The following is a 27859-nucleotide window of genomic DNA, read 5'->3' as shown; positions in this document are numbered from 1 at the left end:
TGCACGCCGAGCGAGTCGATGAGGACGCGCGAGGCGCTCGCCATCTTTCCCTGTCTGCGGGTTAGGTGTCTGTCTTTCCCAGACGGAGGCGGAGTACCGAGCCGTGAGTCAGCGCGGCTGGGTGTCTGTGTGGCGGGCGCGTTGCGGGTTCGGCCCCGGCGGGTTGGGCGGACGGCGGCGCGGGCGCCTGGGAGGCCGCGGGCCCTGTCCGGGGCGGGGGCCGCGCTCTTTGGGGGCTGCGGGTGCCAGGATGAGCGCGCGACTGGCCGCCTTATCTTCGGGGGCAGCTGGGCTGCTGTCGCGTTACACGGTTCAAAGAGCGGCCTGGGGAGAGGGACAAGCAAGTGCAAAGCCAGACCCGAGCGACCGCTGAATTGTGTGGTCTTTGGTTATCTCGGAAAACTTTACGCAGAAATTGAGCAAACGGCGTCAGCGGAATAGCTCGGTTGGCTGGAGTGATTTTTTTTTAAACTCCAAATCTGATATGAATGTCAAAAGTTAGAGATTCAGATTTATGGGTGGGTGGTGAAAATAAGTATTTTCTCCATGGCAGTGCCCATGAAAGTGTGATCCCCAGTGTAGCGTCATCGTCCTCATCTGGGAAATTGTTAGAGGTGCCCATTCTCAAGGGTCAGAGCTCCGGCTCCCGAAAACTACTCAACAGGGAAACGGACTAAATTGGGAACTCCTGGCTGTTGTGCCATGCAACTTCTGAGTTAATATAGAATTTGACTCGTTAGTCTTGTCTTTCTCATTCACGTGTAATTCATCGAAATCAGATAATTTCTCTGTGCCTGTTTCCACTCAGCTGAGAGTTTGCTTGGAGATCTTTCTTGGTAGCTCTCCACTCAATTTACTTGTTTTCCTAATCTGTAAAATGAAGATAACTGTACTACTGTCAAGAGTTTTTGGAGAATTAAATGAATGAATGTATGTAACAGTGTTTGGCACATAGTAATCAAACACTAATATGGGTGTGTGTGTGTGTGTATACACACACACACATAATTAACATATAATGTATTATTTGTTTCAAGGGTACAGGTCTGTGATTTATCAGTCTTACACAATTCACAGCACTCACCATAGCACATACCCTCCCCAGTGTCCATCACCTAGCCACCCCATCCCTCCCACCCCCCTATTTTTGATATTAGTGTCAAAGCCTGAAGCAGATGAGAAAGGTGATTAAAAAGTAAGAACTAGAGGAGAGATCTTATTACTAACTGCCAAGTAGTAGAGTCACAGATGCCCTCCTTATCCTAACCAATGCAGGATGGTTACTTTTCCTAAACACTTTTAGAATGTGGTCTGTGAGCCAACATCTCTGCCATCACCAGGAGCTGTTAGAAATGCAGACTCTCAGACCCACGCCATCCTTAATCAGAAGCTGTTTTTTAACAAGATCCCTGGCAGGTTTAGATGCAGTTTTATTTGGAGGAAGTGTGAGATCAGCTGTAAGAATTCTCAAGGAGTTCCAGCCTTTAATCAGTGACCAAGGGATTTTGTCAGGAGGACTTGAATTTGAAGCTGTTCCACTTCTGCCTCACCTCCTGATCTTCCATCATTTCTTCAGCTCCTAGTCCTGGATAAGTTTTGCTTCTGCTGATCATTATTGGAGAAAGTAGCGAGCCTAATAACATGACTGTGAAAGTCCTAGTCAAAACTCAGCTGCTTGAAAAGTTTTTGATTCATCTCCCTTTGTATAATGCTCCCTAGGAAGCTGTTTTCCCAGATCTCCATTCCCACGTGGCAACTTCCTGACACACAGTGACACTCCTGGCTTTCCAGTGGACCATTTCACCGTCTTCTTGATACTGGGTGGTAAGGTGAACTCTCCCAGCTTCTCTTCTTTTTGCTTTAGAACCTTTCTTTCCAACCCTCCTTATTCATTTCTGTTTTGAAGGAATGTAAAACCTTGTTGCCTCTGGAAAGCCTTTTCTGTAGCCTTGATTTCAGACGCTGCCATCTTCTCCGAGCTTCTGCTCAGTTCAGAGGCTCCCTTTACCAACTTAGTTCTTCACTGCTTAAAATTAGGCTTCTCCCTGTCAATGGACTAAGCTATCCAATGGCTTCCCCCCCCTCCCCCCGCACCAGACTTAATTTTTTTCAGCTTCTCTAAACTGTTGTTGACTAATGCCTCTTTCAAATGAAGCAGGTCTTGGTTTCTATACACTGCATTTTTTACCTTTTGTTCTGCTCTCATTAGTCTTAACTGCCTTCTCTTGGGTTTCAGTCTTCTCAAGGCTTTATTCCTTAGTTGAACTCCACCCCCCTCCCCAATATTCAGTCATCCAGTATTTCACTCTCTAGAGCTCAACAGGGATCCTAGGATACTTTTTCCACCGTTATTATTGCTTAGTATTTTGGTTTTACTTTTTTGGGGGGGGGTTCCTTTTTTTTTTTTAACTTACATTCAATTAATTAACATATAGAGTATTACTAGTTTCAGAGGTAGAGTTGAGTGATTCATCAGTTGCATAGAACACCCAGAGCTCATTCCATCAAGTTTCTCCCTTAATGCTTGTCACTCAGTTACCCCATTCCCACGTCCCCATCATCCAGTTCTCTCTCCCAACCCCCGAACACCCTCCTCCCTTCCAGCAACCCTCAGTTTGTTTCCTATGCTTAAGAGTCTCTTATGGTTTGTCTCGCTCTCTGATTTCATCTTGTTTTATTTTTCCCGGGTTTATTTCTTTTAGTAACCAGAATCATGCTATATGTATTATTCTTTGATGTGCTTGTTGGAGATATTCTCAGCCTAGCACGCTCCTTTTACCCATTATATATTCCACAGAATTAGTATCACTGTTTGGGTTGCTTCATTCTGCTGTTAAAATTATGCCAACTTTTGTGCACAAACTTGAGCACAGGGTCTAGAATTTGAGGGGAAGAGTGCCAGTTTGAGCCCTTGGCAGTCTGAGTTGAAGGCATGTTGACTTGGCCTTGAGCAAGTGGCAGGCTATGCATGCTGACTCGGGCAGGAGGGCGGTTGGACTGAATTTGGGACCCACAGGCTGATGGCATGTTTGACAAGGACATGGCGAGTTTTGCTTTTAACTTTTGTTTTCTGGGAAACTCTGTCTCTTCTATTCTAAATGAAAGCCTCCCTAGATAGAATATTCTTAGCTGTAGATTTTTTCCATTTAGCAGTTGGAATTTGTCATGCTGCTCCCTTCTGGCGTGCAGAGTTTCTGGTGAAAAACCCACTGATAGCCATCTGGGGTTTCCCTTGTATGTCACTGCTTTCCTTTCTCTTGCTGCTTTTTAAAATTCTCTCTTTATCACTGCTTTTGGCCATCTTATTTACTTTGTGTCTTGGTGCAGACCTCTTTAGGTTGGTTTTATTGTGGGCTCTCTGTGCCTTCTGGGTCTGGATTTCTCCTTCCTTCCCCAGATTCAGGAAGTTTCTAGCTATTATTTCTTCAGACAAATCTTCTGCCCCCTTTTCTTGCTCTTCACCTTCTGGAATCCCTATCATGTGACTGTTATGCTTGACAGTGTTGCTGAGTTCCCTGGGTCTGTTCTCATTTTGTGTATTTTTCCCCCCTCTCATATGCTCAGCTTGATTACTTCCTATTACTGTGTCCTTCAGATTGCTGGTCTGTTCTTCTGCTTCCTCTTGTTTGGTATTTATTCCAGGTGGTCTACTTTTATTTCCACTTAGTGAGTCCAGTAGCTCTAATTGGTTCTTTTTTACATACCCTGTCTCTTGCTGGAGGGTCTCATGGAGGTCCTGCACTCTTTTCTCAAGGTCATTGAGTATCATTATGAGCATTACTTTAAATTCTCTGTCAGATGTGTTTCTTATCTGTACTTCACATAGACCTTTTGGTGTGATTTTGTTCTGCTTTTTCATTTGGGACATACTCCTCTGTCTCTTCATTTTGTCTATTACTGTGTCTGTTTCTTTGTGTTAGGAGAGTTAGCCATGTCTCCTGCACTTGAAGTAGTGGCTTTATGAAGAAGAGGTCCTGCAGTGCAGTGTCTCCTTTTCACCAGAAAATAGTGCTTCAGGGGTGTCTCTTATGTGTGTTGCTACAGGGGTGTCCTGCCATCATGGCAGAGCTGTGTTTGCCTTCAGTCCAGACTGTGATGGCTCTTTGCCTGTTGTGGGTAGAGTCTGGTGCCTGTGTTGTTAGTGGGCTGGTCCAGGGCTGCCTTGGAGTTGAGTTGAGTAGGACCAGGTGTTTGCCAGAGATAAAGTAGCACCAAACTGCAGGGTGCTTTCCCTGCATTGTGCCCTGAGAAGCTTTTGTTGGTGCGCGGGGCCTGCAGTTAGACCAGCTGCTTGCCCCCAGACCAGCTGCTGGGGTGGCAGTCAGACTGGTGTGTGTGGTGATTTTCCCCTCCCTGGAGCAGGATTCACTTCGGAGAGGCGCTGGCCCTTGTCTGCGCTGCTTGCACACTGTCAGCCTTGTGGCACTGCACATCTTACCAAGAGCAGTGGGAGGGGGTGGGTCTGCTTCCCTGTTGCCTCTTGCCTATGTCAGGCTGTGGAGAATCTGTTCTGCCAGCTTTCCAGTTGCTTTCTGGGTTATTTATCTGGTTTTACATTTTTAAACAGTAAAGGTTCTGGGGGTTGGGGTTTTTTTTACTGTTAGTAGTTGACTTCATTTGTCAATATACTTGACCAGTTCCTTTGCTCATCATTGTATCTTTTATTCACACCTTTTCTTGTTGAGTTTAAACTTCTTTAAAGAGAAGAAGAGGAGACTTTCTTAGTCTTTTTATGTCTGAAGAAATCTGTAAGTTTGCTATGGCTGCCATAACAAAATGCCATAGACTGATGTCTTAAACAACAGAAATTTATTTTTGTTGTTTAAGATTCTGGAGGCTGGAAATCCAAGATGAAAGTGTCAGCAGAGTTGGTTTCTTCTGAGGCCTCTCTCAGCTTGTAGATGGCTGCCTTCTCCCTTTGTCTTCACATCATCTTTCCTCTGCCCTGTGTCCAAATTTCTTCCTATAAGGACAGCAGTCATATTGGATTAGGGCCCATGCTGATTACCTCATTATAACTTAATTACCTCTTTAGAGACACTGTCTCTAAGTACAATCATATGCTGGGGAACTGGAGTTTAGGACTTCAACATGTGGATTCTGGAGGAATACACTTCAGACCATAACAATATCTCAATTAGTCTTTTCCATTTAAAAAAAACCCTTTTGTAAAATGTGAAATATAACATATATACAGAAAGTGTATAAAATATAAATGTTCATCTTAGCAAATTATTAAAAAGTACACATCTTTGTGTCTACCTTCTAGATTAAGAAATAGAGAACAGTGTGGGTATCCCAGAAACCTTCCAGAGCTTTTTCCCTCACCTCATTCTTGATCTCAGAGGGAAAGATTTCACTATTTACCATCAGGTATAGTGTTTGCCTGTAGTATTCTATCTGGCAAAGTTTTCCTTTATTCCCGGTTTGTTAAGTGTTTTAGTCATGAATAATTTATCCTGTTTCACTCTTAATTTTGGGGGCCTTCTCTTTTTCTTCTTAATTTTACTATGTGTTTATCAATTTTTTTTTTAGTCATTTCAAAGAATTAACTTTTGGTTTTTATCTTCTCTATTACAAGTTTGTGTCCTAATTTATTATTTTTTACTCCTGTTTATTTTTGATTGAATCCTTTAAGGGGTTCTTTTTCAGGCCTGAGGTAGTTTCCTGCTGTGTGTGCACTGATCTGCGCCTTGCTAAAGGCTCGAGGGGCACTGTTCTCAGACCAGTTCTCTGATGCAGACTGGGTGTCCTACAGTTCAGTTCTGACACTGCGTACCCAAGGTAGTACAGACCCTCACAAGTTAAGGACACAGTCCTATACAAGACTGCCTCCATGACAGACACACATCTTAGGGGCCACCTGCACTTGTGACCTACTGCTATAGATTAGGGGGATCCCACAACCCTGTCAGGTTGGATAATTCACTAGAATGACTTACTGGAAGAACTCCCTGAACAGTTTTATTGGAAAGGATATAGTTTGGGATCAACCAAATGAAGAGATACACAGGACACAGTCTGTGGGGGAGGATGTGGAGTTTCTGTGTCCTCTCTTCATGGAATCCAGGCATGTCACTTTTCTGGCACATCCGTGTGTCACCAGCCAGCTCCTCTGAGCCTTAGTGTCCAGAGTTTTTATTGGGGTTTCAGTATGTGGGCATGACTGATTAAATCATTGGCTGTGTGATTGAACTTAGTGACCACTTTCCTTCCTTCCCCTGAGGTTGGATAGTTGAAAGTTCCAAGAAAGTTCCAGCACTCTGATTGCGTGCCTGGTCTTTCTGATGACCATCCCCCACCTGAAGCTTCCTTGGGGTCCAGCAAAGTCACATCAGTGTCACCTCATTGCAGGAGACACTGCTGTCACTCAGGAAATTCCTAGGGTATTTGAAGGAACTGGGGTCAAATGTCTTCATTTGTCTGGAGTTCTCTTGGCACCTTTCTCTTGCCTCGGTCCCCCCAGATTCTCAGCTGTTTCCACAGTGGCTTTCTGGGCTCTGCCTGAGGTCTCTCTTCCTGTGCAGTGGCCTGGAAACTATTAAGGCAGTAAACTAGGGCAATGGAAAGGCTGTCTGTGTTTGTTTCCCATTTTTCAAAGACCATTATGCTTGTTTGCCTGGTGTCCTGTGTCTTGAAAACTTATTTCATAGACTTTGTGCAGAGGTTTTGGTTGTTCAGGCAGGAGGGTACACCTGGTACACATTTTGACCCGGTGTAGGAGCCCTGGGAGTGCTTTGAGCATGGAGTTACTACGTCATCTTGACCTTCCTGCTGTTCTTTGAATGCTTCAGATTTTCTTCCCGCTCTGATCTTTATGCTTGCTGCGTCTACACTCTGGATGTTCTTTTGCCAAGTCTTCCTAAGGTAGCTGCTGCTTATTTGTCTGCTTAAATGTTGTGGTCATCTGCAGCTGTGTGACAAACCGCCTCAAAGTTTAGAGGCTTTAAACAACGATTTTATTATTTTTCATGATTCTATGGGCTTTGACTGGACTCATCGGCATAGTTTTTTTATTCCACGTCATATTGGCTGGGTCCTAAGTCTGTCCAACCATGGGATTGGACTGGGACCACCATGATGGCTCATTCACATGGCTGGCCGTTGGTGTTGGCTGCCAGCTGGAAGCTAAGTGTGCCCTCTGCACATGGCCTCTCCATGTAGCCAGGTCTTTTCACGGCATGTCGGCAGAGATCAAAAAGCAGGCATTGGAAAGTGATGTAGAAGCAGCTAAACCTCATATAGGCCAAGCCACACCTAGAACCAAAACAACATCATTTCTACCACAATATTTTGGCTAAATATTGTGAACCTATGTAAAACCTTTACTCGTAAGAAGATTGTGACAGAAACTTCATCACGTTTTTGGAACAGGAATTGCATTCAGTTGTTGAACTGGGCAAGAGCATATGACTGAGCACCTTGATGATGTGTCTGTATTTTTTTTAACAAAAATTGGACACTCTGAAAAAGGGACTTCCCTAGCAACTAACATACCTAGAAAACAATGAATTATAAATTGTAATATCTTCCAGTTATAATTCTTGGTAGACAGCTGATGTAAGGTATCTTATACTTCTTCCTTCTTCTTTCTTTCTTTCTTTTTTTTTTTCCAAATTTTATTTATTTATTTGACAGAGAGAGATCACAAGTAGGCAGAGAGGCAGGCAGAGAGAGAGAGAGAGAGAGGAGGAAGCAGGCTCCCTGCCAAGCGGAGAGCCCGATATGGGGCTCAATCCCAGGACCCTGGGATGACCTGAGCCAAAGGCAGAGGCTTTAACCCACTGAGCCACCCAGGCGCCCCACCCCCTTCCTCCTTTTTCTTATAAAAACCCCTAACTTTCTCCCTGCAGTGGGCCACAATTTGGGTTGCTTCCCGAATTATAATTCTAAACCCCAGAGAAACGTTTTTGTTTTATTTCAGGTTTTCCTCTTTTCATGACCCATGATTTCATAGGGTCAGCCCAGATGCAGGAGGAGGGCAAATAAACTCCCATCTCTTGATGGGGACTTGATGGAATTTTGGCTATCTTTAATCTCAGGTCTTCTCTAAAATACTCAACATTGCCTAATCCATCCTGCCACTATCCTGCTTTATTTTTTTCATAGGATGTATCACTATTTGAAATGATATTTATTTTTTTGTCAACTTATTATTCCACCGCATTCCCCGGCCTCATGTGCCCCTCCCCTCCATGTAGCTTCTTAAAACCTGGGCTAGTTTCCTGGTATCCCCGTCACCTAAGATAGTGCCCAATATCCAGTTGGTGTTTAATAAGTTTTGAACAAATGAAAGCTGAGCTTTTCCCCAAAACCGTGTTCTCATTCTGAATTTCTTTGAAGTTAGTGATAATACCTTTTTGTTGTTGCCTTACGGACACTCAGTGGTTGAGGGCTGTAGAACTAATCTTTAGAACGCTCTTCAGCCTCCTTGTAGGACTCTACTAAGTCCAATTTTTCCCTCATTCTGTACACTTACTGCTGCTTTTCTCTTCCCCAGATGTGGCTCCCCTGCGTTCATAGCTACTAGTAGCAGATGAGGCTGGCTGTGGGCCTTATCGCCCAAGCCTACCTTGTCATCCAACCATCTCCCGGCCCCAGCACGTCCATCCTTAAGTTGACGTTTTCGAGGGTTCACTTCGCTCCTCTGCCTCCCTCATCTCGCCCTCTTTGCATGTTACCCACGCTTCTCTATCTCCACCCCGTTCCTCCATGAAGTGGTGCCAGTCTCCCCCAGTCAGTTGGATGAGCTTGCTTTACCCTTTGAACCTCTAAAACCTTGTGACTGCCTGTGTGGCTTTGACCATTTGCATTTGCTGCTTAACAAACATTTGTTGAATGCCTCTCATGCACCAACTGCTGGGCTAGGTCTTGGACGTGGAGAGGTGGAGCAGGCAAAATGGAGAGTTCTCAGCGGGGTGAATTCTGATGGGAATAAGAGGTTACTTCCCCCTGGAAAAGTCCGCATCGTAGCATGGTGGTTTTTTACCCTTGCTGCGTATTGGAGCCACCTGAGGGGCTTTAAAAATCTCAGCACCTGGGGCCCAGCCTTGGAGATTCTGATTCGATTGATCTGGAACGTGGCCGGAAGATTGAGATTTTTAGATTTTAGATTTTACTGAGTATTTTTATTTCAGTTATTATTCAGAAAGAAAACTTTATCTTAGTACTAGAAGGAAGTAGATAGTTTTTATTATAAAACCATTTTATATATATATATATATATATATATATATAAAACCATTTCTTCTAAAAATAATTATATTTCATTATGTCTATTAAAATTTTTTTTAGCCTTCATGCAGGATGCTGTATTCTCTGCTCCTTTGTGAGTGTCTGTGGCTAATAACCGGTTATGCTCATGATGATGACTGGATTGACCCCACAGACATGCTTAACTATGATGCTGCTTCGGGAACAATGAGAAAATCTCAGGTATTAAAAAAAAAAAAAATGCGGGGCGCCTGGGTGGCTCAGTGGGTTAAAGCCTCTGCCTTCAGCTCAGGTCATGATCCCAGGGTCCTGGGATCGAGCCCCGCATCAGGCTCTCTGCTCAGCGGGGAGCCTGCTTCTTCCTCTCTCTCTCTGCCTGCCTCTCTGCCTACTGTGGTCTCTCTCTCTGTCAAATAAATAAATTAAATCTTAAAAAAAAAAAAAAAATGCATGTGCGTAAGATCTTATTGGTCCTGTAATGGAAATAGTCTACTTCTGTTACTCACAGAGCTTCCAGAGTCAAGAGTCATGTACCAATGACTAGCAGCCATGTAGAATATCTCCCTGGGTCTTAGTCTAAGATGATTTCAGCCCCACCTGCTTATTTCTGTGTTGAATATGAATGTAAAGCCTGTCGAGCTGCCAACTAACTTGATTTTAGTTCTTAGCTAGTAAATTTGAGACTCTTTTTTGGTTGTTCAACACAGATGAAGAATATGACAGAGTCATAAAATGATGAAGTCAGATTTTAGTTTTCATTAACTTTAGGTTATTTTCATAACTGAATTATGAAGAAATAAAATCTCTCTTTTGCTTTAGGTAAAATATGGCGTATCAGAGAAAAAAGTCAGCCCCGACTTGTCACATGCTGATGAATTGTTGGAATGTTATAGCAAACTTGATTCTTTAACTCATAAGGTAGGAACTTTTTTTAATTCATGAATTTTATGCTTACGGTACGTTGTCTGTTTCCTGTCTTTCCTAACATTGTATGTGTTTCTATGTATGTACTGCATAATTTATGTATAATTTTTTTCTTTAGTTACTCTAGCCTTGTCTTCTTTTTCATTACTCTGGCATTGCCTTTTTTTGTTTGTTTGTTTTTAAGTACTCTTATTTTCCTGTAATAACATTTATCTCACCATGTTATAATTATTTCTTTACCAGACTGAACATTTCTTGGGACAAGGAATATATTTATATATTTTTAAAAGATTTTATGTATTTGAGAGAGAGAGAGAGAAATAGTGAGAAGAGAGCATGAGCAGGGAGGAGAGGGAGAAGCAGGCTTCCCACTGAGCAGGGACCTTGACGGGGGCTCGATCCCAGGACCCTGGATCATGACCTGAACCAAAGGCAGACGTTTAACCGACTGAGCCAGCCAGGTGCCCCAGGGACAAGGAATATGTTCTATTTGTTTTTGATTTTCTGTCACCTTTCACAGTGCTGGGTCATAATAGACTCATGACAAAGGCAACCCATGAAATGTAAGAATTACTCTTACAAATATAAGGGATTATTATAATTTAGAATCTGGTAGCTATTCCTTCATTTATCCAATATTTTTATTTGTGTGGCTGAAATGGAGTTTATGAGAAAGGAAATAAATCAAGATTGTTAAGGGGTTTGAATATATGCTGTGGAGTGGGAACTGGCCTCTTGCCTGTGGAGGCCATCAGCTGGTGGCCCAGTGGAAGGGGGTAGCTGAAGGAGAGGGTAGCAGAGGTCCAGCAATGCCCAATGCTCCAACTGAGGCCGTGACAGGTGTTGAAGAAGAAAGTGTTGGATTTCTCCAAGGTGGAATAGGTAAATTTGGGTAGCTGAGGGAGGAGGGAAGAGGGAAGAGGGATAGAGTGGAGGAGGGAGGTTTCCAGCTTGAGAGACTGGGAGAGCTTGTGAGCAGAGATATGGAGATCTCAATTCCAGATCTGTCAGTGCTGCTGTGGTTCTTATTGGGTGTGAATGCTGTCTCATCTGAGTGCTAGCAAAGAAATGCTTGGATAAAATTTGCCTCAGTTTAACTGTGTTTTGTAGTATCGTGACAGCTTGTTTGGCTGCACACTAGGAAATACAGAAATTTTTCACTCCATTCTTTGCATCTTGGGCTTAGCATTGTAAAAATATGATAAAATGGAGTCTCGAGTCCTTGTTTTATAAAACATTCTCAGAGCACCTGGGTGATGCAGTTAATTGATTTCCACTCAGGTTGTGATCTCCGGGTCGTGAGATCTAGCTCTGTGTCAGGCTCCATGCTCAATATGGAGTCTGCTTGAGACTCCCTCTCCCTCTGCCCACCCACAAAATAAATAAATCTTAAAAAACAAAACAAAACAAACAATGGGTGCCTGGGTGGCTCAGTTGATTGGGCGACTGCCTTTGGCTCAGGTCATGATCCTGGGGTCCTGGGATCGAGTCCCGCATCGGGCTCCCAGCTCCATGGGGAGTCTGCTTCTCCCTCTAACCTTCTCCCCTCTCATGCTGGCTCTCTCTCACTGTCTCTCTCTCTCAAATAAATAAATAAAATCTAAAAAAAAAAAAGAAAGAAACCCTGCACAAAACATTCTCTTAAAGGGGCTCCTGGGTGGCTCAGTTGGTTAAACATTTGACTCTTGATTCCAGCTCAGGTCATGATCTCAGCGTGGTGAGATCGAGCCCTATAAGGGGCTCCATGCTGAGTGTGGAGCCTGTTTAAGATTCACCTCTCCTTTTGCCCCCCCACCGCCTCCTGCTCGTACTTGCTCTCTCTCTCTCTCTCTCAGAAATTCTCTAAAAGAGAAATTTAAAAAGGTTTATAAACCTTGCCTGCATGTGGAGGAAACTGCCATGTGACTTTTCAAGGGTCCTTCTCTCCTAAGTCTGTGTGTGACATTCGGTTGTCATGTCCATCATCTGAAGCCCATTTCAAATGCTAACTCAGCTTGTGGTTCACACTCAGAAAATAAAAGTTGGTTATCACAGGTTCTAAGGCAGTTCTAAGGTAGTTCATATCTAAGATATGAACTGCCCTCACTCAGTGACTTGACCACTGTGGTGTTTGTAGAGCTCAGTTCAGAGGAAATCTGAAGGATGAATTATGTGTGGAGGGTTGCCATGCTCAGACACTCTGGAGAAGCCGTGTTTCTGCCCTCCTGAAGTGCGGCCTGTAGAGTTGGGCGTGCTCAGTCGTTGACAGGAAAAATTAGTAAAAGACCAAAAGTAATACACACGTTCAAGAAACTCCTTGATGTGCCCTTCATTTCATCTTCTGGCTTCATCTTTTACGTTTCCCTATCTCTGTTTTTTCTTTCTTCCTTCCCTTTCTTCTTCCTTTTATTCCTTTGTTCACTGAATCATTGCTTTGGGATTGGGAAGAGGCAGATTGTCCCAGATGATCTTCTCATCTGCATCTCTGCCCCTTGCTTCATGATCTTCAGCTTTAAAATTGCTGAAAGTGAGGGGCGCCTGGGTGGCTCAGTTGGTTAAGCTTCCAACTCTTCATTTCAGTTCAGGTCACGATCTCAGAGTTGGGAGATCCAACCCCACATCTGGCTCCGCTCTCAGGGCAGAGTGTGCTTGAGATGGTCTCTCTCACTCCTTTGCCCCTCCTGCTTGTGCGTGTGCTCACTCTCTCTCCCTCTCTCAAATAGATCAGTCTTTAAAAAAAAAAATTGCTGAAAGTCATCAGAAAAACTGCCATTTGGGGCTAAGTGCTGGACATGTGTTCCTCATTTGTTACCTACTTGCCCTTTGCAAAGAGAACCCACAGAAGGTAGGAAGTTCTGTATTTTCATATAAGTAATAACGGTAAGCTCCTTACTTTGATGTTGATGGGGCCGCTAGGCTAGAAACGACCCTTATGTGAAACTTGGATGCTGTCTAATGTTGAATTTATTCTGTAATTACAGATTGATGAGTGTGAGAAGAAGAAGAAGGAAGACTATGAAAGTCAAAGCAATCCTGTTTTTAGGAGATACTTACATAAGATTTTGATCGAAGCCAGAAAGCTTGGACTTGTGAGTGTTGGTGGGATACTAATCACTGTGGTAGATATTTTAATTATTAATTTCAGATGTGGGGAGGTACCTTAAATTTGCTGTTTGAGTTTTACTAAACAGTTGGAAATTTAATACTTTTGTGAGTTGGCAAGGAAATTCTATGCTGACCACTTGCACACTTTCTTGTTCATATGATAAAAGATCATTCTATGCTGAGAAAAAGAACAGTGTGTTTTAAGTAGGTCCTCCCCCCACCTGGAAGCTTTTTACTGTGGCAAGGGCTCCTTTATAGAATTGCATATCATGTGCATATTGTCCATAATTAATGTTAAGATTCCATTTTTTTAGAGTTCTTGTTTTCACTCCGAGGAGTCAAAACATCAAGAAAACTTAAGGGGAAGGAATGTTAGATAAATATTTAATAATCCCATCTTATTTTTGAAGTGAAAAAGCAGATGTTCTCATACATGCATCCTTTTAGTCAAGTCTTATAAGTGTGTGTGGGATGAGGATACAGATAGAGCCAAAAAATTCCTATGATGGAGGTAATTGGCATTTAGCTCAAGGTTTTTTTGTTTGCTTTTTTTAGTTCAAGGTTTTTTAGATAGTAATGGATGACTGCTTTTTCATGTTAGTGGTGACTTGTGTTGTTACATGACACTTTTTTTCCTGATTTTATATTTGCTTTTCTATAAGTATCTGTATTTACTCTTGTGAAAGAGAAACATTTTGCTTAACAGTTAATGAATGTAAAATGTTCATAGTGATATTGCTAACCTGAACTCACGTTAATAAAGATAGTTATAAATATCATGTTTGTTCATGGAAACTCCCAATTTATTTGCCTGCTTTTTGAGATTTTTTTTTTTTTTTTAAAGATTCTATTTATTTACTTGACAGAGATCACAAGTAGGCAGAGAGGAGAGAGGCAGGCAGAGAGAGAGAGGGGAGGAAGCAGGCTCCCTGCTGAGCAGAGAGCCCGATGTGAGGCTGGATCCCAGGACCCTGGGACCATGACCGGAGCCAAAGGCAGAGGCCTTAACCTACTGAGCAACCCAGGCGCCCCTTTTTGAGATCCTTTTAAAAAAAATTTGTATTATTGTATTTTAGGCTACTTGAAAATAAAGTTAGCAAATGGAAAGTCGTAAATGAATCAAGCGGTTGATGCTCATTATTTGTGGATTCCGTATTTGTGAATTTGCATACTCGTGAACCTTTTGTAATCTCAGAGTCAGTACTTGCAGAGCGTTTGCGCGCCTCTCGGACACACACAAAGCCGCAAAGCATTCGCGTTGCCTGGTGTGTCCAGTCCTAGCTGAGGCTGGGCAAGGCTTTGTTCTGTCTTCTGTTTTCAGCTCTCAGACTATAAACAAGTACTTCTTTATGGTTTATTTAGTGCTTTATATTTCACACTTTTGTTGATGTTATTTGGGTGTTTAACTCCCAGGAGTAGTGTGGTCTAGTGTCTCTGAGTCATGAGAAGGCTAGGATGTGCCTTCCAGGGAAAATACTCATGTTAGATAAGCTTTTTTTGGGCAGGAGTTACAGTGCTGTGGGCTGTGCATTCCGTGTTAATCAAAAGTATTAAATAAGGTATCTTTAAGTAGAAACACATAAAAGTGTTGTGTATTGACTGGCTGATGAAAATGTCTTGGTAGAAACGCAACCCTGTATTTCCTGTAGGAGCCGTAGCTCAGGTATTCGTTAACTAGTGTCCGAGGTGACGTCCTAGAACAAACTGTTGCCAATAGTAAGAATCGACCGTATTTTGGTAAAATGCAAAGTATCTTATTTGCATAGAGTTTTATAATTTTTGAAATGGTTTTCACATGTATGATTTCTGGTCATTATGTGAGACAAATAGGTGGATAATATTACTCCTATTTTATACATGTGAAATACAAACTACAAATATATTTAGTTCCAAATCGGCTTTTGTCTTGAAGTGTTTCTCTTTTCTGTTTTTTGGGCAAATACAGCCTGAAGAAAACAAAGATGATATGCATTATGATGCTGAGATTATTCTAAAAAGACAAACCTTGTTAGAAATACAGAAGTTTCTCAGTGGAGAGGATTGGAAACCAGGAGCCTTGGATGATGCACTAAGTGATATTTTAATTAATTTTAAGTTTCATGATTTTGAAACATGGAAGTGGCGATTTGAAGACTCCTTTGGAGTGGATCCATATAATGTGTTGATGGTAAGATGGGACAAGGGGGACATAAGTAACAGCTCCTTTAAAAAAATGCTTTAAAAACTCCACCATAGAACTCTCTTACACTATTGGTGGGAATGCAAGCTGGTGCAGCCACTCTGGGAAACAGTGTGGAGGTTCCTCAAGAAGTTGAAAAATAGAGCTACCCTACAACCCAGCAAACTACTGGGTATTTACTCCAAAGATACAAATGTAGTGATCCGAAGGGGCACCTGCACCCCAATGTCTATAGCAGCAGTGTCCACAATAACCGAACTGTGGAAAGAGTCCAGATGTCATCAGCTGAAGAATGGATAAAGGAGATGTGGTATATATAATGGAGTATTACTCAGCCATCAAAAAAAGAAGTCTTGCCATTTGCAATGATGTGGCTGGAACTAGAGGGTGTTTTGTTAAGTGAAATAATAAGCCAGTCAGAAAGATAATTATCATATGATCTCGCTGATATATGGAATTTAAGATACAAAAGACAGGATCATAGGGGAAGAGAGGAAAAAAATAAAAGACATAATCAGAAAGGGAGACAAACCATAAGAGACTCTCAACCAGGAAACAGGCAGGGTTGCTGGAGGGGAGAAGGGTGGGGATGGAGTAACAGGGTGATGAGGACATGTGATGGAATGAGCACTGGGTGTTCTATGCAACTGATGAATCACTGACCTCTATTTCTGAAACTAATAATACACTGTATATTAATTGAATTTAAATAAAAATTAAGAAGCCCCTGTACTATAATCATGTTAAAAACCCAGATGAAGACACTTGTCTGTCACCACCTCTGTGGCCGAGTGTGGCACAGATGACGTTGCATATTTGAGGCCAGTTCTTTTGTTTTCGCTGATGATTATCATTTTTCAGCAGGGAGGGTGGCTTAGCAGTAACCCTGCTCTCTGCTTCTTCCTGTTTTCGAGGTGCTTCTGTGTCTGCTCTGTATCGTGGGATTAGTAGCTACCGAGCTGTGGACGTATGTGCATTGGTACACCCAGCTGAGACGTGTGTTATTCATCAGTTTCCTCGTCAGTTTGGGATGGAATTGGATGTATTTATATAAGGTATTAAATAGGTGGAGCGTTTTCATGTTTTTCACTGTTACTTCATAATAACAGAAGACCACAGTGCCTGACTTAAAGTGTCCGCAGTGATCGGAGATGGGGCGGGTGGGGGGTGGGTGCTGGCAGCCGCTTGCCTGTCTCTGGTGTTCTGGGTCCCTGACCGGTTTGGTGCAGGCCTGATTCGTAACCCAGTTTCTGACGGGTGGCATCTGGGTGGCTAAATCGGAATAGAGCTAGGTAGATGCATTTTTAAGAATTTTGTGTAGGTAGTTTAGAGTATGTCCTTTTATTCTTTGCCAGAAAGGATATCAAAATGTTGTTTTTTAAAAGTTAGGTTATTTTCTGAATATGAAAGTGGTATGTTGATGGTAGACGATTTAGAAAAAATAGAAAGTTATACAGAGAAATTTGATTTAAAAAAAAATTTTTATTAAAAAAATATATATTTTTTAATTTATTTGACTGTGAGAGAGGGAACACAAGCTGGGGGAGTGGGAGAGGGAGAAGCAGGGTTCCACAGAGTGGGGAGCCCAACATGGGGCTCAATCCCAGGACCCTGGGATCGTGACCTGAGTTGAAGGCAGACACTTAATGACTGAGCCACCTAGGTGCCCCTTGATTTTTTTTTTTTAAACTGAGAATGAATGAGCAAGTGTGAGCAGGAGGTGGGGCAGAGGGAGAGAGAAGCCTTGAGCAGACTCCCCACTGAGCAAAGGAATCCAATGTGGGGCTTAATCCCAGGACTCCAGGATCATGACCTGAGCCAAAGGCAGATACTTAACCGACTGAGCCACCCAGGCACCCCAGAAATTTGACTTTTAAAAGTTAAATATAATTTTGTCACCTAGAGATAATTGCCCTCAGTAATTTCAGGTATTTCTTTCTGGTCTTTTTCCAGAATTTTAATTCTTTCAAAATTGGGGTCATGGTGAATATAGAGTCAAATGAAGCACTACTGTTGTGTTGAAATCGCGTTGAAGGACAATTTTAGATCTGTCTGGCAGAATGAGTCATGTAGCAAAATATTTTTGATGAAGTTATCTGATTAAATCAATCCTTAACCTTTTGCTCTAAGTTCTATAGCTTCTAGAACTAATTATTTTCAAATTAAAAAAAGTTTGGTTGAATATTGTTATCTTGGCAGTTTCCCCCAGGGCTTGGATATATAAAAAATGTTATCTTTTTATCTAGGCCACTTGTGCTGAAAACCACCCAGAACAAAACTCCATTTTATCATGAATTATGAAAGAAAATGAGAAGTGGTCATTTAATATATATAACTATATTTTTGGGTGTGGTATGAATTAGATTTACACTAAATCTTTATTATAAAAAGTACAAAGGTTTGCATTTCTCATCAAAAGTACTTAACAAAGAAGTACTTTGTAACCGTAGTTCTTTATCCTCACTCGTTGCTTTAAGACTGCTTTGCCATGAGTGGAAAAGAGCTGCCATTTAAAAGTGTATTTTTTCCTGTTAAAAAAACTGAACAGTCTGGTATCTGGTGAAGACACGTTTTGAAGTCAGGGTTTTGGATGTGTAGACATAACCTTCATGTCCGCAGCCACTCACTGCTCCCTTTTGGTGTCGGTCAGCTCGCGTTCGCACAGCATCAGGCCGAGGTTGCCAAGCTGGAGCCGTTAAACAATGTGTGTGCTGAGAAGATGGACTGGATTGGAAGCCTCTGGGGTAAGGTATTGGTTCACTGGGCCTCATTTTTTTCCGGGAAGGAGATAACTTAGAGAAATGATAAAATGCCGGAAGGAGGGTTTCCATGACTGAGTCCTCAGTGTCAGAAGAACATGCCCGAAAAGTCAGGGTTCAGACCGTGACTCTTGGCTCATGTAACCTCTCGGGGAGGGAATAAGAACTGTGTCTTCACCGGCTCCCGTACTGCTACTGTCTCCTCCATTGGACTGTGATCGAGATGGTGCTCATCTTGTCTGTCTAGCCCACATGTGCATTAAAGAAGTGAATCAGTGTTTATATGAATTAATATCCATCTTAAGCTTAATCTCCTTATACGGACTTACAAAATCTTATGTTGTAGCTTTACTATACAATTTTTTTTTCCTAAGAGGAAAGTTCTTTAACTTTCTTTTTCTTTACAGATTGTATGTACATTCTCACTACTGCCTTACAGATTGTATATACATTCTCATTGACTGCCTTTAGTTCTGTATATCTAGCCATAGGAATGGTTTAGTGTTCAAAGGCACTTTATAAAGGCAAGTCCATAATAACTGACCCAGAATAGAATCTCCACAGATTGTATAAAACAGGGTGTCCGAATTAATGTTTCTTTAAAAGTTGTGGGAACTAAACCAATCTGGCCTTGCTTCCTGGGTGCAGGGGACAATCGAATGCATCCTCTAGGAGGTTTAGATTTTAAAAATTTAGAAAAATTGGGAAAACTGATGTTCTTTGTTAAGTAAGGGATTTTTTAAAATTGAAATTTTACTGAGATAATTCTAGATGCACAGGAAGTTGGAAGGAAAACAAATCAATGTGCCCTTTTCCCATTTTCCTCCTGTGTAAACATCTTACACAAAGATGGCAATGTGAGATCACAGCCAGGATATCAACTTGCATATAATTCAGCGATCTCCCTCAGATTTCCGTGGTTTTAGTTGGAATCATTTGTGTGTGTGAAGAACAGTTCTTAATACCTACCTTTTAGAAGTTTTCATAAAGTATAATGTTTTATCTACATAAAACTTGTCTGATTTAAAGAGATTTTTAAGATAAACATTTTGGACATAAGATGAAAAATTTTTAAGTCAGTGTTACAAGGAGTCCATTTGTACAGCATTTAAAATTGGTTGGTGGTGGGGACAGGGACAAAACCAAATTATTGTCTTATTTGAGAATGAAATGCAACTTTTTTTTTTTTTTAATGACTCAGTGTTTTGTCTGTTTCTCTAAATAGAATTGTTAAGAAGCTCATGGACCTATAAGGATGACCCGTGCCAAAAATACTATGAACTCTTATTAGTCAACCCTATTTGGTTGGTCCCGCCAACAAAGGTATAGAATACATTTGTAAAATTACTTATACAAAGTTAGTAAAAAAAAAAAAAAAAAATCTCTTGTATTTATTAAAAGTTGTTAGTGTTTTTTTTTTTTTTTTAAACATTTTGCTAATAAGAAATCCTCGTTCTAGAGAAAATACTTCCATTACACAATGATTTTCACATTGAAAGCATTTTAACTTAGGAATGTAATTTTGGCCCCAGTGTACAGTGAATTTTGGCTCATTCTGTGTGCTCAGTCCTTTGAGAGAAAAATTAAGTTGTTGTTATCTTTTGTTTTAGGCACTGGCAGTTACATTCACCAACTTTGTCACAGAGCCGTTGAAATACGTTGGGAAGGGAGCTGGTGAATTTATTAAAGAGTTCATGAAGGAGATTCCAGTATTACTTCACATTCCAGTGCTGATCATTATGGCATTAGCTGTCCTGGTTAGTATACAGCATGGTTTGTTAACAGCACTTGGAGAAAAAAGGCAATTCTAAAACTTGACTTTTTTGCTGTTGTAAATCAGGCTAAATTATGCTTAATGGTATGAAAAGATGATTTTTAAGTGAAACAGATTTATTTTTACTTATATGTATATTTAAGCAAGAAAACGATTCTCAAGTTTGATTGTAGATGTCATGGCAGTGACTTAGAATAATAACATTTTTCTAAATTTGTTCTTCAACTTGGTGAATATTTAATATACATGAAGTCAGTTGTTTTTGTCCTCTTTGAGAAAGAGGGCCTTATTTCAGTCTGGGGTTTTTGCAGCACTGAGAGGGGGAAGAGCATTGGCTTTTCCACAGAATTAAGTAGGGATGTAGGAGAAGGTGAGTTACTGAGAAAGTTGGGGGATCCAGGAATAGACATTTATTAAAAGGAAACATTATTCATCATTCATCTGTTGTCTCTTTAGCTTTTTTATTGTTGATTTTCAGCCCTTTTCCTAATAAAGCAGTTGTCACATAAAATGTAAAGAACCCAGATGTGCCATGGTAAAAGCCAGGTTTGTATTTGTAAAGGAATTAACCTATTTAAAGTTTACGACTTTAAATATTTTCAGCATTTACTTTCTCTGATGGGTGTGAATATACACAACATAGGAGTAATTATCAGACAATTAATGCCTTCCAATTTAAATTAATAATAATTAAAAAGGATTGTCTTCCCTAAGGATACAGAATTTACCACACTTTATTCACTTTGAAATTATTCCTGTTTGCTTTTTTTGACTTGTGATTACAGGAGTCAGGTTTAGGGATATGGTTTTGTTAGGTGACATGAATTGTTTAGTAGTGCAGATTTTCCTTGACTTATAGGATTACATCCCAATAAACCCATTGTAAGTTGAAAGTACTGTAAGTCGAAAATGGATTTACTATACCTAGCTTGCAGGACATCATAACTTAGCCTAGCCCACCTTAAACTTGCTCAGAGTAGTTGGGCAAAATCAATCTGATACAAAGCCCATTTTTATAACAATTTATAACAAAGTGTCAGATATCTCACATAGTTCATTGAATATTGTACTGAAAGTGAGAAACAGAATGGCTGTGTGGGTAAGGTGTGGTTGTGAAGGTAGGGGTTGTTCGCCCTCAAGACCCCGTGGCTGACCAAGAACTGCCCTGCCCAGCATCACCAGAGAGGATCGGACCCCAAATCATTAGTCCAGGAAAAAGTCCAAATTCTAAATTCAAGGTACAGTTTCTACTGAACACACTATCACTTTCTGAGCATTGTGAAGCCTAACAATTACACGTTGAACCATCGTAAGTGGGGGACGATTTGTATTTAGTCTCTGAAGCTGTATTATAAGCAAAAACCCATCATCTCTTACTGCTTCGTCTTAAATAGTTTTCTCCAGCACAGTGATTTTCAAACTTTTTGTTTTTAGGATCCTTTTGCCTTCCGTCTTAACTGCAGACCACAAACAAAACAAAACAAAAAACAAGAAAAGCCTCCAAGAAACAAAAACTGAGGACCACGAAGAGCTCTTGTTCATAGGGGTTTTATTTATTGATATTTACCATATTAGGAATTAAAACTAAGAAAAATTTCAAATATAAGTCTATACAAGCACACAGTCGAGCCATCAGAGTGAGGAAGTTACTCTGTCCCCAGCAGACTCCACCATACACTCAGAAGGGAAGAGTAAAAAAAGACTTAAGGTCTTTGAAATAGGGAAAGTTTGACCTCACAGAGTCCCTGAAACTGTCCCAGGGATCCCCCCCCCAACCCCTCCCGCCAGGGGTCAGCTGCCTAGTTTTTCCCATGAAATGGGACTCAAAGCCTGTTGGGATTTTAGTTGTCACTAAAGCCAAGTTTGATTTGTAGGAAAGCTACCATACATGAGAATGTTTATGTAATGATGTGTGTAACTCTGATTTTTAGCATTTACCTTATATAGTGGGTGTGAAAATAGACAGTTAATGAGCAGTTATCAATTAGTACCTTCCAGTTTCAGTTTCTAGGTTTTAGCCAACTGCCCTTGTTAGAATTCAGTCAAAATGTGTTCAGCTGATTGAACTGTCTACTTAACACTTAGTGATTTCTCACATTTTATTGGCTATTCTGGCCTCGTATTAATCTAAGCAAGGGATCACAAATGAAACAATGGTAAAATAAACATGTTTATGTCTCCAAATGCCCTTGAGTCAAGTTAGGTAATTTTGCTAGCACCCTGAATAATTTCATTGTAAGTCAGCCATTATATACTATATTTTTTTTCTTTTTCTTCTAGAGTTTCTGCTATGGTGCTGGAAAATCAGTTAATATGCTGAGACATATAGGTGGTCCTGAGAGAGAACCACCCCGGGCACTTAAGCCAGGTGATAGAGGACGGCTGCAGGAAGTTGATTATAGACCCCATGGTGGAGCAGGTGATGCAGATTTCCCTTATAGAGGCCACTATGGCCCCTTTGAGCAAGGCCCGTATGACAGAACATATGAGGGTAGAAGAGATGGTATGAGAGAGAGAGATGTTGACTTGAGGCCTAGGACTGGCAACAAGAGCCCCGAAGTGCTCCGGCCATGTGATGTACCCCAGGCAGAGGCGAGAGAGCATCCCAAGGCCGTACCCTGTGTAAGTCAGCAATTGTTTATTTTGCCATCCCCCTTCATGCTAGACCTCAGTGCTTCCTGTGGAGCTTCTGGTTAGGCGTTTCTGCTCTTTTACTTTCCACGGTTAATTATATCGTTATTGATATAATTGTTTACTCTCTCTTTTCTGGTCAAAAGTTCGGCCTTCTTAGAAGATTTAAAACGAGATTTAATTTTTATGTTAAATACTATTAACCAGTAGTTAGAACAGGTGCTAATTCATAGGAAACCAACTAATCGTGACTGAGATTTCTGCCTTTTGAAGAGCTGAGAGAGAAGTCCTCACTGAAGGCCCAGAGCCCCGGGGATCCTGCAGGAGAGTCCTGAAGGCTCAGCTGGGTGGGAGACTGGGTGGGGAGGGGTCACACACCCTGCTTTCCCAAATCCTTGGTATCATTGGTTAGACTCTCTACTTTCTACCCGCAGAATGCTGAGGTGTTTTTTCTACATTATTGGCCATTTATTTTTATTTATTTATTTTTTAAAAGATTTTATTTATTTATTTGTCAGAGAGAGAGAGAGAGGGAGAGAGAGAGCAAGCACAGGCAGACAGAATGGCAGGCAGAGGCAGAGGGAGAAGCAGGCTCCCTGATGAGCAAGGAGCCCGATGTGGGACTCGATCCTAGGATGCTGGGATCATGACCTGAGCCGAAGGCAGCTGCTTAACCAACTGAGCCACCCAGGCGTCCCCATTATTGGCCATTTAAAGGGAGACTTGCATTTCTGTTTTGAGAGCGGAATTTATGATGTCTTAAGTTGTTACTGTAAACCTTTGAGAAACAGTTGTGAGCACAGTTGAATCTAGAAAATTAGAATCCCTTCCATTGGAGTTTCTTGTAAGAGGAAACATACTTGCATACATCTAAAATTTTTTCCGTCGTGCCTTTCAGCTTTAATAGTTAATGGCAGTGCACCACTCATTCCAAATCCTCCAGGGACTGTTCATCTCACTTAAAGGGAAAGCTAGTTATCTCAGTGGCCGGGGCTTCTTGGATCTGCCCACAGTCCGCCTTCATTAGTACATGGATTTCTTCTCCTCCTACTCTCGCTCTCCTTCAGGCACAAGGGCCTCCTCACAGTTCCATGAACCAGAACCTTTTCACTTGCTGCTCCCTGTCTAGAATGCTGAAGTGTTCATTTCTTTAAGCCTTTACTCCTGTATCACCTTTCCAACTACCTAATTTAAACAGCACTCTGGCCCCAGCTTGGTACTTTGTTAGTTTGTTGCTTGATTGTGTCTCCAAGCTAAACCTAAGTTCCAGTGAGGGCAAGGGTTTTTGTTTTGTTCCTGCTGTATCCCCAGTACCTGGAACTGAATATAGGATCAGTAAATATGAATTACTCTCACCAGGCAAGAGGAGTCAGCAGTACTGGTCACCAGTCCTCTTGCTCTCCTAAAGCTGGGTCACTAGACCACCTGGCTATCCTAAATGCCCCCACTCCTCTGTGCAGGGTTCTGTGAGGATTACGAACATTGACATAATTACAGCACAGCACTGGAGCTGGGATTTGAAACAGTTGAGAGTTTGATACAGATTTACACAGAAACTTACTAAGTGTGTTTGGTGACTGAATCTTCACATTACATTAATTAAACAATTAAAATGTCATTCTCTACAGCATAAATTACCTGTTTTGGATACAAAGCTCAAAGAATTTGGTGGAATCCGGGAGGAAAGCACACCGCCAGAAAGCAGTACTGACAGTAGCCAGTCTACTAGGCCTGTCTCTGGCCCAGACACATCAGAGAAGGTGGAAGGTTCACCTGCAGAGGAAAAGGCCCAGCTCAGGACTGATGCCAGAGGCAGCCCAGAGGAAGGCAGTGTGTCTTGCCCAGCCAGCTGTGGAAAGGATCTGGATACTGGCCCACGTGGCTAGAGGAGCACAGACTCGGCCCACCACTCGGAGGTCGTCATTGGGTTTTGTAAAGTATACTCTTCACAACTATTCACTCTTCTCTACAAATATTCTGACATTTACTACTCCACAGGTGCCAACTTAAACATTAATATTTTTATTCACCATCAGAACTAATGAATACACGTGTATTTCTGTTTAATTTTATCTTTTGCGTAATTTCATTTTCATATTGGTGCTTCCTGCGGGACTTTGAGGTGTTAATTTTGGAACAGGATCTCATAGATGAACATATGGCAAGCATCACTGATTTCAAATAATTAAAGAGGCCGGTTTGAATCAGGGAACAATGAAAAATAAGTTTTATGGTTCACACACATATATAGGTACCAACTAGCTATTGTGTGTGTTGCCTAGTGGCCGTCCTGTAATACCTACTTCAGTTAATGATTTGTGAGTTGTGCATGGATTCAGTATGTTTCTGAAAGTGGCAGGTACTCAGAAACCATTGTAAGGACAGTCCGCTGTCATCAGCTTTACCCTCTTCACGCACTTTAGTGTCTTAATGCAGTTACCGAGCCTGTGTTCCCTGGTCTCTGCGGAGGCTGCCCCAGCTCATCATGGCTTCGTCGTTGCGAGTGGTGCCTCCATCGCTCAACTCTTCTGGCGCTCACTGGGCCCGCTTTCTTGCTGCCCCTCTTTACCCTCAGCTAAGACAGAAATGAAGATGGCCAGGAGACTTTAGTTAGCACAGCTTGTTAAATCGGTGATTGTGGTTTTACATAGTCAGTAGCTGGAGAATACTTTACACCTTGGTCAAGTACATTGTTTTTGCTAAACAGCATAATTTCTGTATGTTCCTGGTTAAGTATAAAAAAATGCCATCGTCAATTAAGATTTTAAAAAATTACCTCAGCAAGAGGATGTAGAATTTATTGTTAATATTATTTTTTAGTTTAATACTGCAAACATCTTTAGTAATTCATCAGAAAGGTAATAGTTCTTTGCAGAAAACACAGCAGGATTTTATATAAAAATTCACAACACAGTAGGTTTAGAACAAAGGAACTAACGCAGGGGTGCCTGCAGTTCTGAGTGGCTTTGTGAACATCGATGCATATGAAGTCTTCCCTGAGGGCCAGACCTGTTCACACTAACTGGTAAATATGTGCTGGGGGTGGGGGAAATATGTGCCTAGGGTGGTTGTCATCAGAGCTGTGACTGGATTCTAAAGAGCAGTGAATGCCTCAGGTGACAGACCTTTAACTATGATAGCGGAGTTAATGCTGTTTCAACTCCTGACTGCTTTTTATCAATCCAAAAATGGATCTGTAAAAAACTAAGTAGAATTTCATCTTTGTATTCTTTCATTACAGATATCCATTTGGGGATGCGGTCCACCTTGACAGCTAGCGAGGCAACATACCACTGCTGTTGAATGATGACAGCAATTTAGGGAAGACACTAAAGCAGATCGAACAGATCAAGGCCAGTTTATAACTTGGGGAAATAGACTTGTTTCTTGTCCAGCCCGTATCTGTCATTAGAATTAAGGATTTTAGCAACAGGTTTTTAGGAAAATCAGAATGGGGTTGACAGCTTTTTAAAAGCAGTGTTTAAATGGAATAGATAATGTTGAATGTTTACTGGGTCTAAGAACTATGGTATATGCAAAATAAACACTTATTTTTACATTACTGTGATTTGGTATGCTGTCTTTGCTCATCAAATATGCTTGTAAGAAAAAAAAAAACCATGAAACTTACGTGCAGTTTTTACAAGGATGCTATCTAGGACGTTATATCCTGTATGTAATATAGAAGACAAGATGATCCAGGTGCTGAGTACTTTTGACAAAATTTGTCTGATCTTAGAACCAAAAATCTTTTTTTCCCCTGAGCCTTTGATGTGATCCCAGATTAACTATCTTTCTATTTTATTTTTGTAAACATTGGCCGTTTGGAGAAGTGGTTCTCACTATCCACCAAATCACCTGAAGGATTTTTAGGAAGAACAGAGCCCCTGATTCCATCCTGGCTGTGCAGAACCAGAAGCAACCAGAGGTGAATGAGTTGTCAGCTTGTTCTGGCTGTGGGCATTTGCATTCTAGAATTCAACCTCAGGCTAGGCTCTGCTCTTTCCATCCTTGCTGTCTTCTTTCGCTAAGCTTACTTTGTGTCATGTCCTATTACATACCCTTGTAAATTACCTTCAGTTTCTGGAAGGGGGAGGGAAGGCTTAATGATGACTGAAGGCTTAATTTACATCTTTCATTCTTAAATTTTGTGAATTTCATCTATTTTCTATTTTCATGGCTTAGGTTCTTGATAGAACCACAAGAGTTTTGGGGGGGGGGGTTCTTATTTAAAGTTTTGTTTTGACATTAGGTCTTAAAAAGTTTTACAGCTGTGTTTTGTAATAGAAAATATAATTTTAAGCCACACACACACTTTAAAATTAAAGGGCCTAAAACATGCTGGAAGTTTATTTAAGAGTTTTTTGTAATGGCTTTGAACTAATAACATACTGAAAATATGACTTAGCAGAAAAAGATCGATCTAGATTTTTTTTTTATTAAGACTATAACTTTTTTACACATGGGCAAGTATGTTATTTTTACTAAACAGCAAAATTTCTCACTACATCCATGGTTCAGTATAAAAAAAAGCCATTGCCAATTCAGATTTAAAAAAATTATCTCAGCAAGAGGATTAAATTCTAGTCTAGATTTATTTATCTTCCAACTTTACAAACTCTAGGTAAAGGAATCTAACAAGTTGCCAAAGAACACAGTCCGGAGCTTGAATCATGAAAGTTGATGAAGCACCTTTTGTAAGACCCCTCCACTCTGAAACAAGTGTGTCCAGAGAAATGTTAATTAATATCATACTATTAAAGGTTATTTATATCATTCTAGAACATTTTAAGCTGTATTACAATGCTATAATTTCTCCTTTTAAGGAAAAAGTAATAGATTGAATTTCCCTGCAGTGTTCTGAAAGGAAATAAGGTCATTAAAAAAAAAAAAAATACATCCATAATAACTAGAGGTTTGCTTATTTTTTTCCTGTATTTTTAAATTCTAACAAAGCATTACTTTGTATAAGGTTCTTCAGTTCAAATTCAGTGTCTCTGTTTTGATCTCTTTGTAAGAGAACTCTCTGTTCATCCATTCTTTTTGCCTGAGAACGTAAAATCAAGCTAAAAAAGTCCTCATCTGGTACTGTTGGTCCCTTTGTGGTGGCAGGTGGTGGAGCACATCTTTGATCATCTAATCTGGACCCCTGAAAATTGATGAGAAAGAGATTAAACCACAAATATTTCATTAATGTCTGTCATCACAAGAAAAACATTTTTTTTTTTTTTTGGCTTGTTTCAGAAATAAAATCTTTAGACCTGAAACCTAATAAAACCTTTGCCATGATTTACA

At 41.0% G+C, this 27859-nt stretch overlaps 2 protein-coding genes across 4 annotated transcripts in view; one reads left to right on the top strand and one right to left on the bottom strand.

Annotated features, from left to right (window-relative positions):
- The first annotated feature begins 50 nt into the window (after window positions 1–50).
- LOC111143006 (chloride channel CLIC like 1) lies at window positions 51–25857 on the top strand. 2 transcript variants are annotated; one of them, XM_022496399.1, is made up of 13 exons: window positions 51–103; window positions 1720–1824; window positions 9295–9435; window positions 10033–10131; window positions 13098–13205; window positions 15167–15388; window positions 16315–16455; window positions 18051–18144; window positions 19385–19482; window positions 19770–19916; window positions 22214–22555; window positions 24193–24480; window positions 25806–25857. In XM_022496399.1, the coding sequence occupies exons 3-12, from the start codon at window positions 9307–9309 to the stop codon at window positions 24448–24450; spliced, it is 1638 nt and encodes a 545-aa protein (XP_022352107.1). In that variant the 5' UTR covers window positions 51–103; window positions 1720–1824; window positions 9295–9306; the 3' UTR covers window positions 24451–24480; window positions 25806–25857. The 2 variants fall into 2 exon arrangements, with proteins under 2 accessions (XP_022352107.1, XP_022352108.1); XM_022496400.1 differs by lacking the exon at window positions 1720–1824 and having other exon boundaries at window positions 88–103.
- Window positions 24463–27859, bottom strand: part of LOC111143005 (G protein signaling modulator 2) — a 66828-nt gene continuing 63431 nt past the window's right edge. Inside the window, exons 15-16 of one of the 2 annotated variants that reach the window (XM_022496397.1) lie at window positions 27527–27713; window positions 24463–25139 (exon numbers count right to left, since the gene is read on the bottom strand). In XM_022496397.1, the coding sequence (XP_022352105.1) occupies window positions 25084–25139; window positions 27527–27713 (243 nt within the window). In that variant the 3' untranslated portion in view covers window positions 24463–25083. Of the gene's footprint in view, window positions 25140–25803; window positions 27714–27859 lie in introns of those variants that run through there. The other variant, XM_022496398.1, reaches the window with a different exon arrangement.

The sequence above is a fragment of the Enhydra lutris genome, unplaced genomic scaffold (genome assembly GCF_002288905.1).
Source record: "Enhydra lutris kenyoni isolate GAN:26980312 unplaced genomic scaffold, ASM228890v2 scaffoldscaffold9, whole genome shotgun sequence".
NCBI lineage: Eukaryota > Metazoa > Chordata > Mammalia > Carnivora > Mustelidae > Enhydra > Enhydra lutris.
This window is presented reverse-complemented; position numbering and strand designations above follow the sequence as displayed.

Coding starts and splice junctions, on each gene's coding strand:
- LOC111143006 (XM_022496399.1), top strand. CDS start 9,307: ATGCTGTATTCTCTGCTCCTTTGTGAGTGTCTGTGGCTAATAACCGGT. Junction 9,436..10,032: donor GAACAATGAGAAAATCTCAG/GTATTAAAAAAA, acceptor CTTTTGCTTTAG/GTAAAATATGGCGTATCAGA. Junction 18,145..19,384: donor CTGGATTGGAAGCCTCTGGG/GTAAGGTATTGG, acceptor TTCTCTAAATAG/AATTGTTAAGAAGCTCATGG.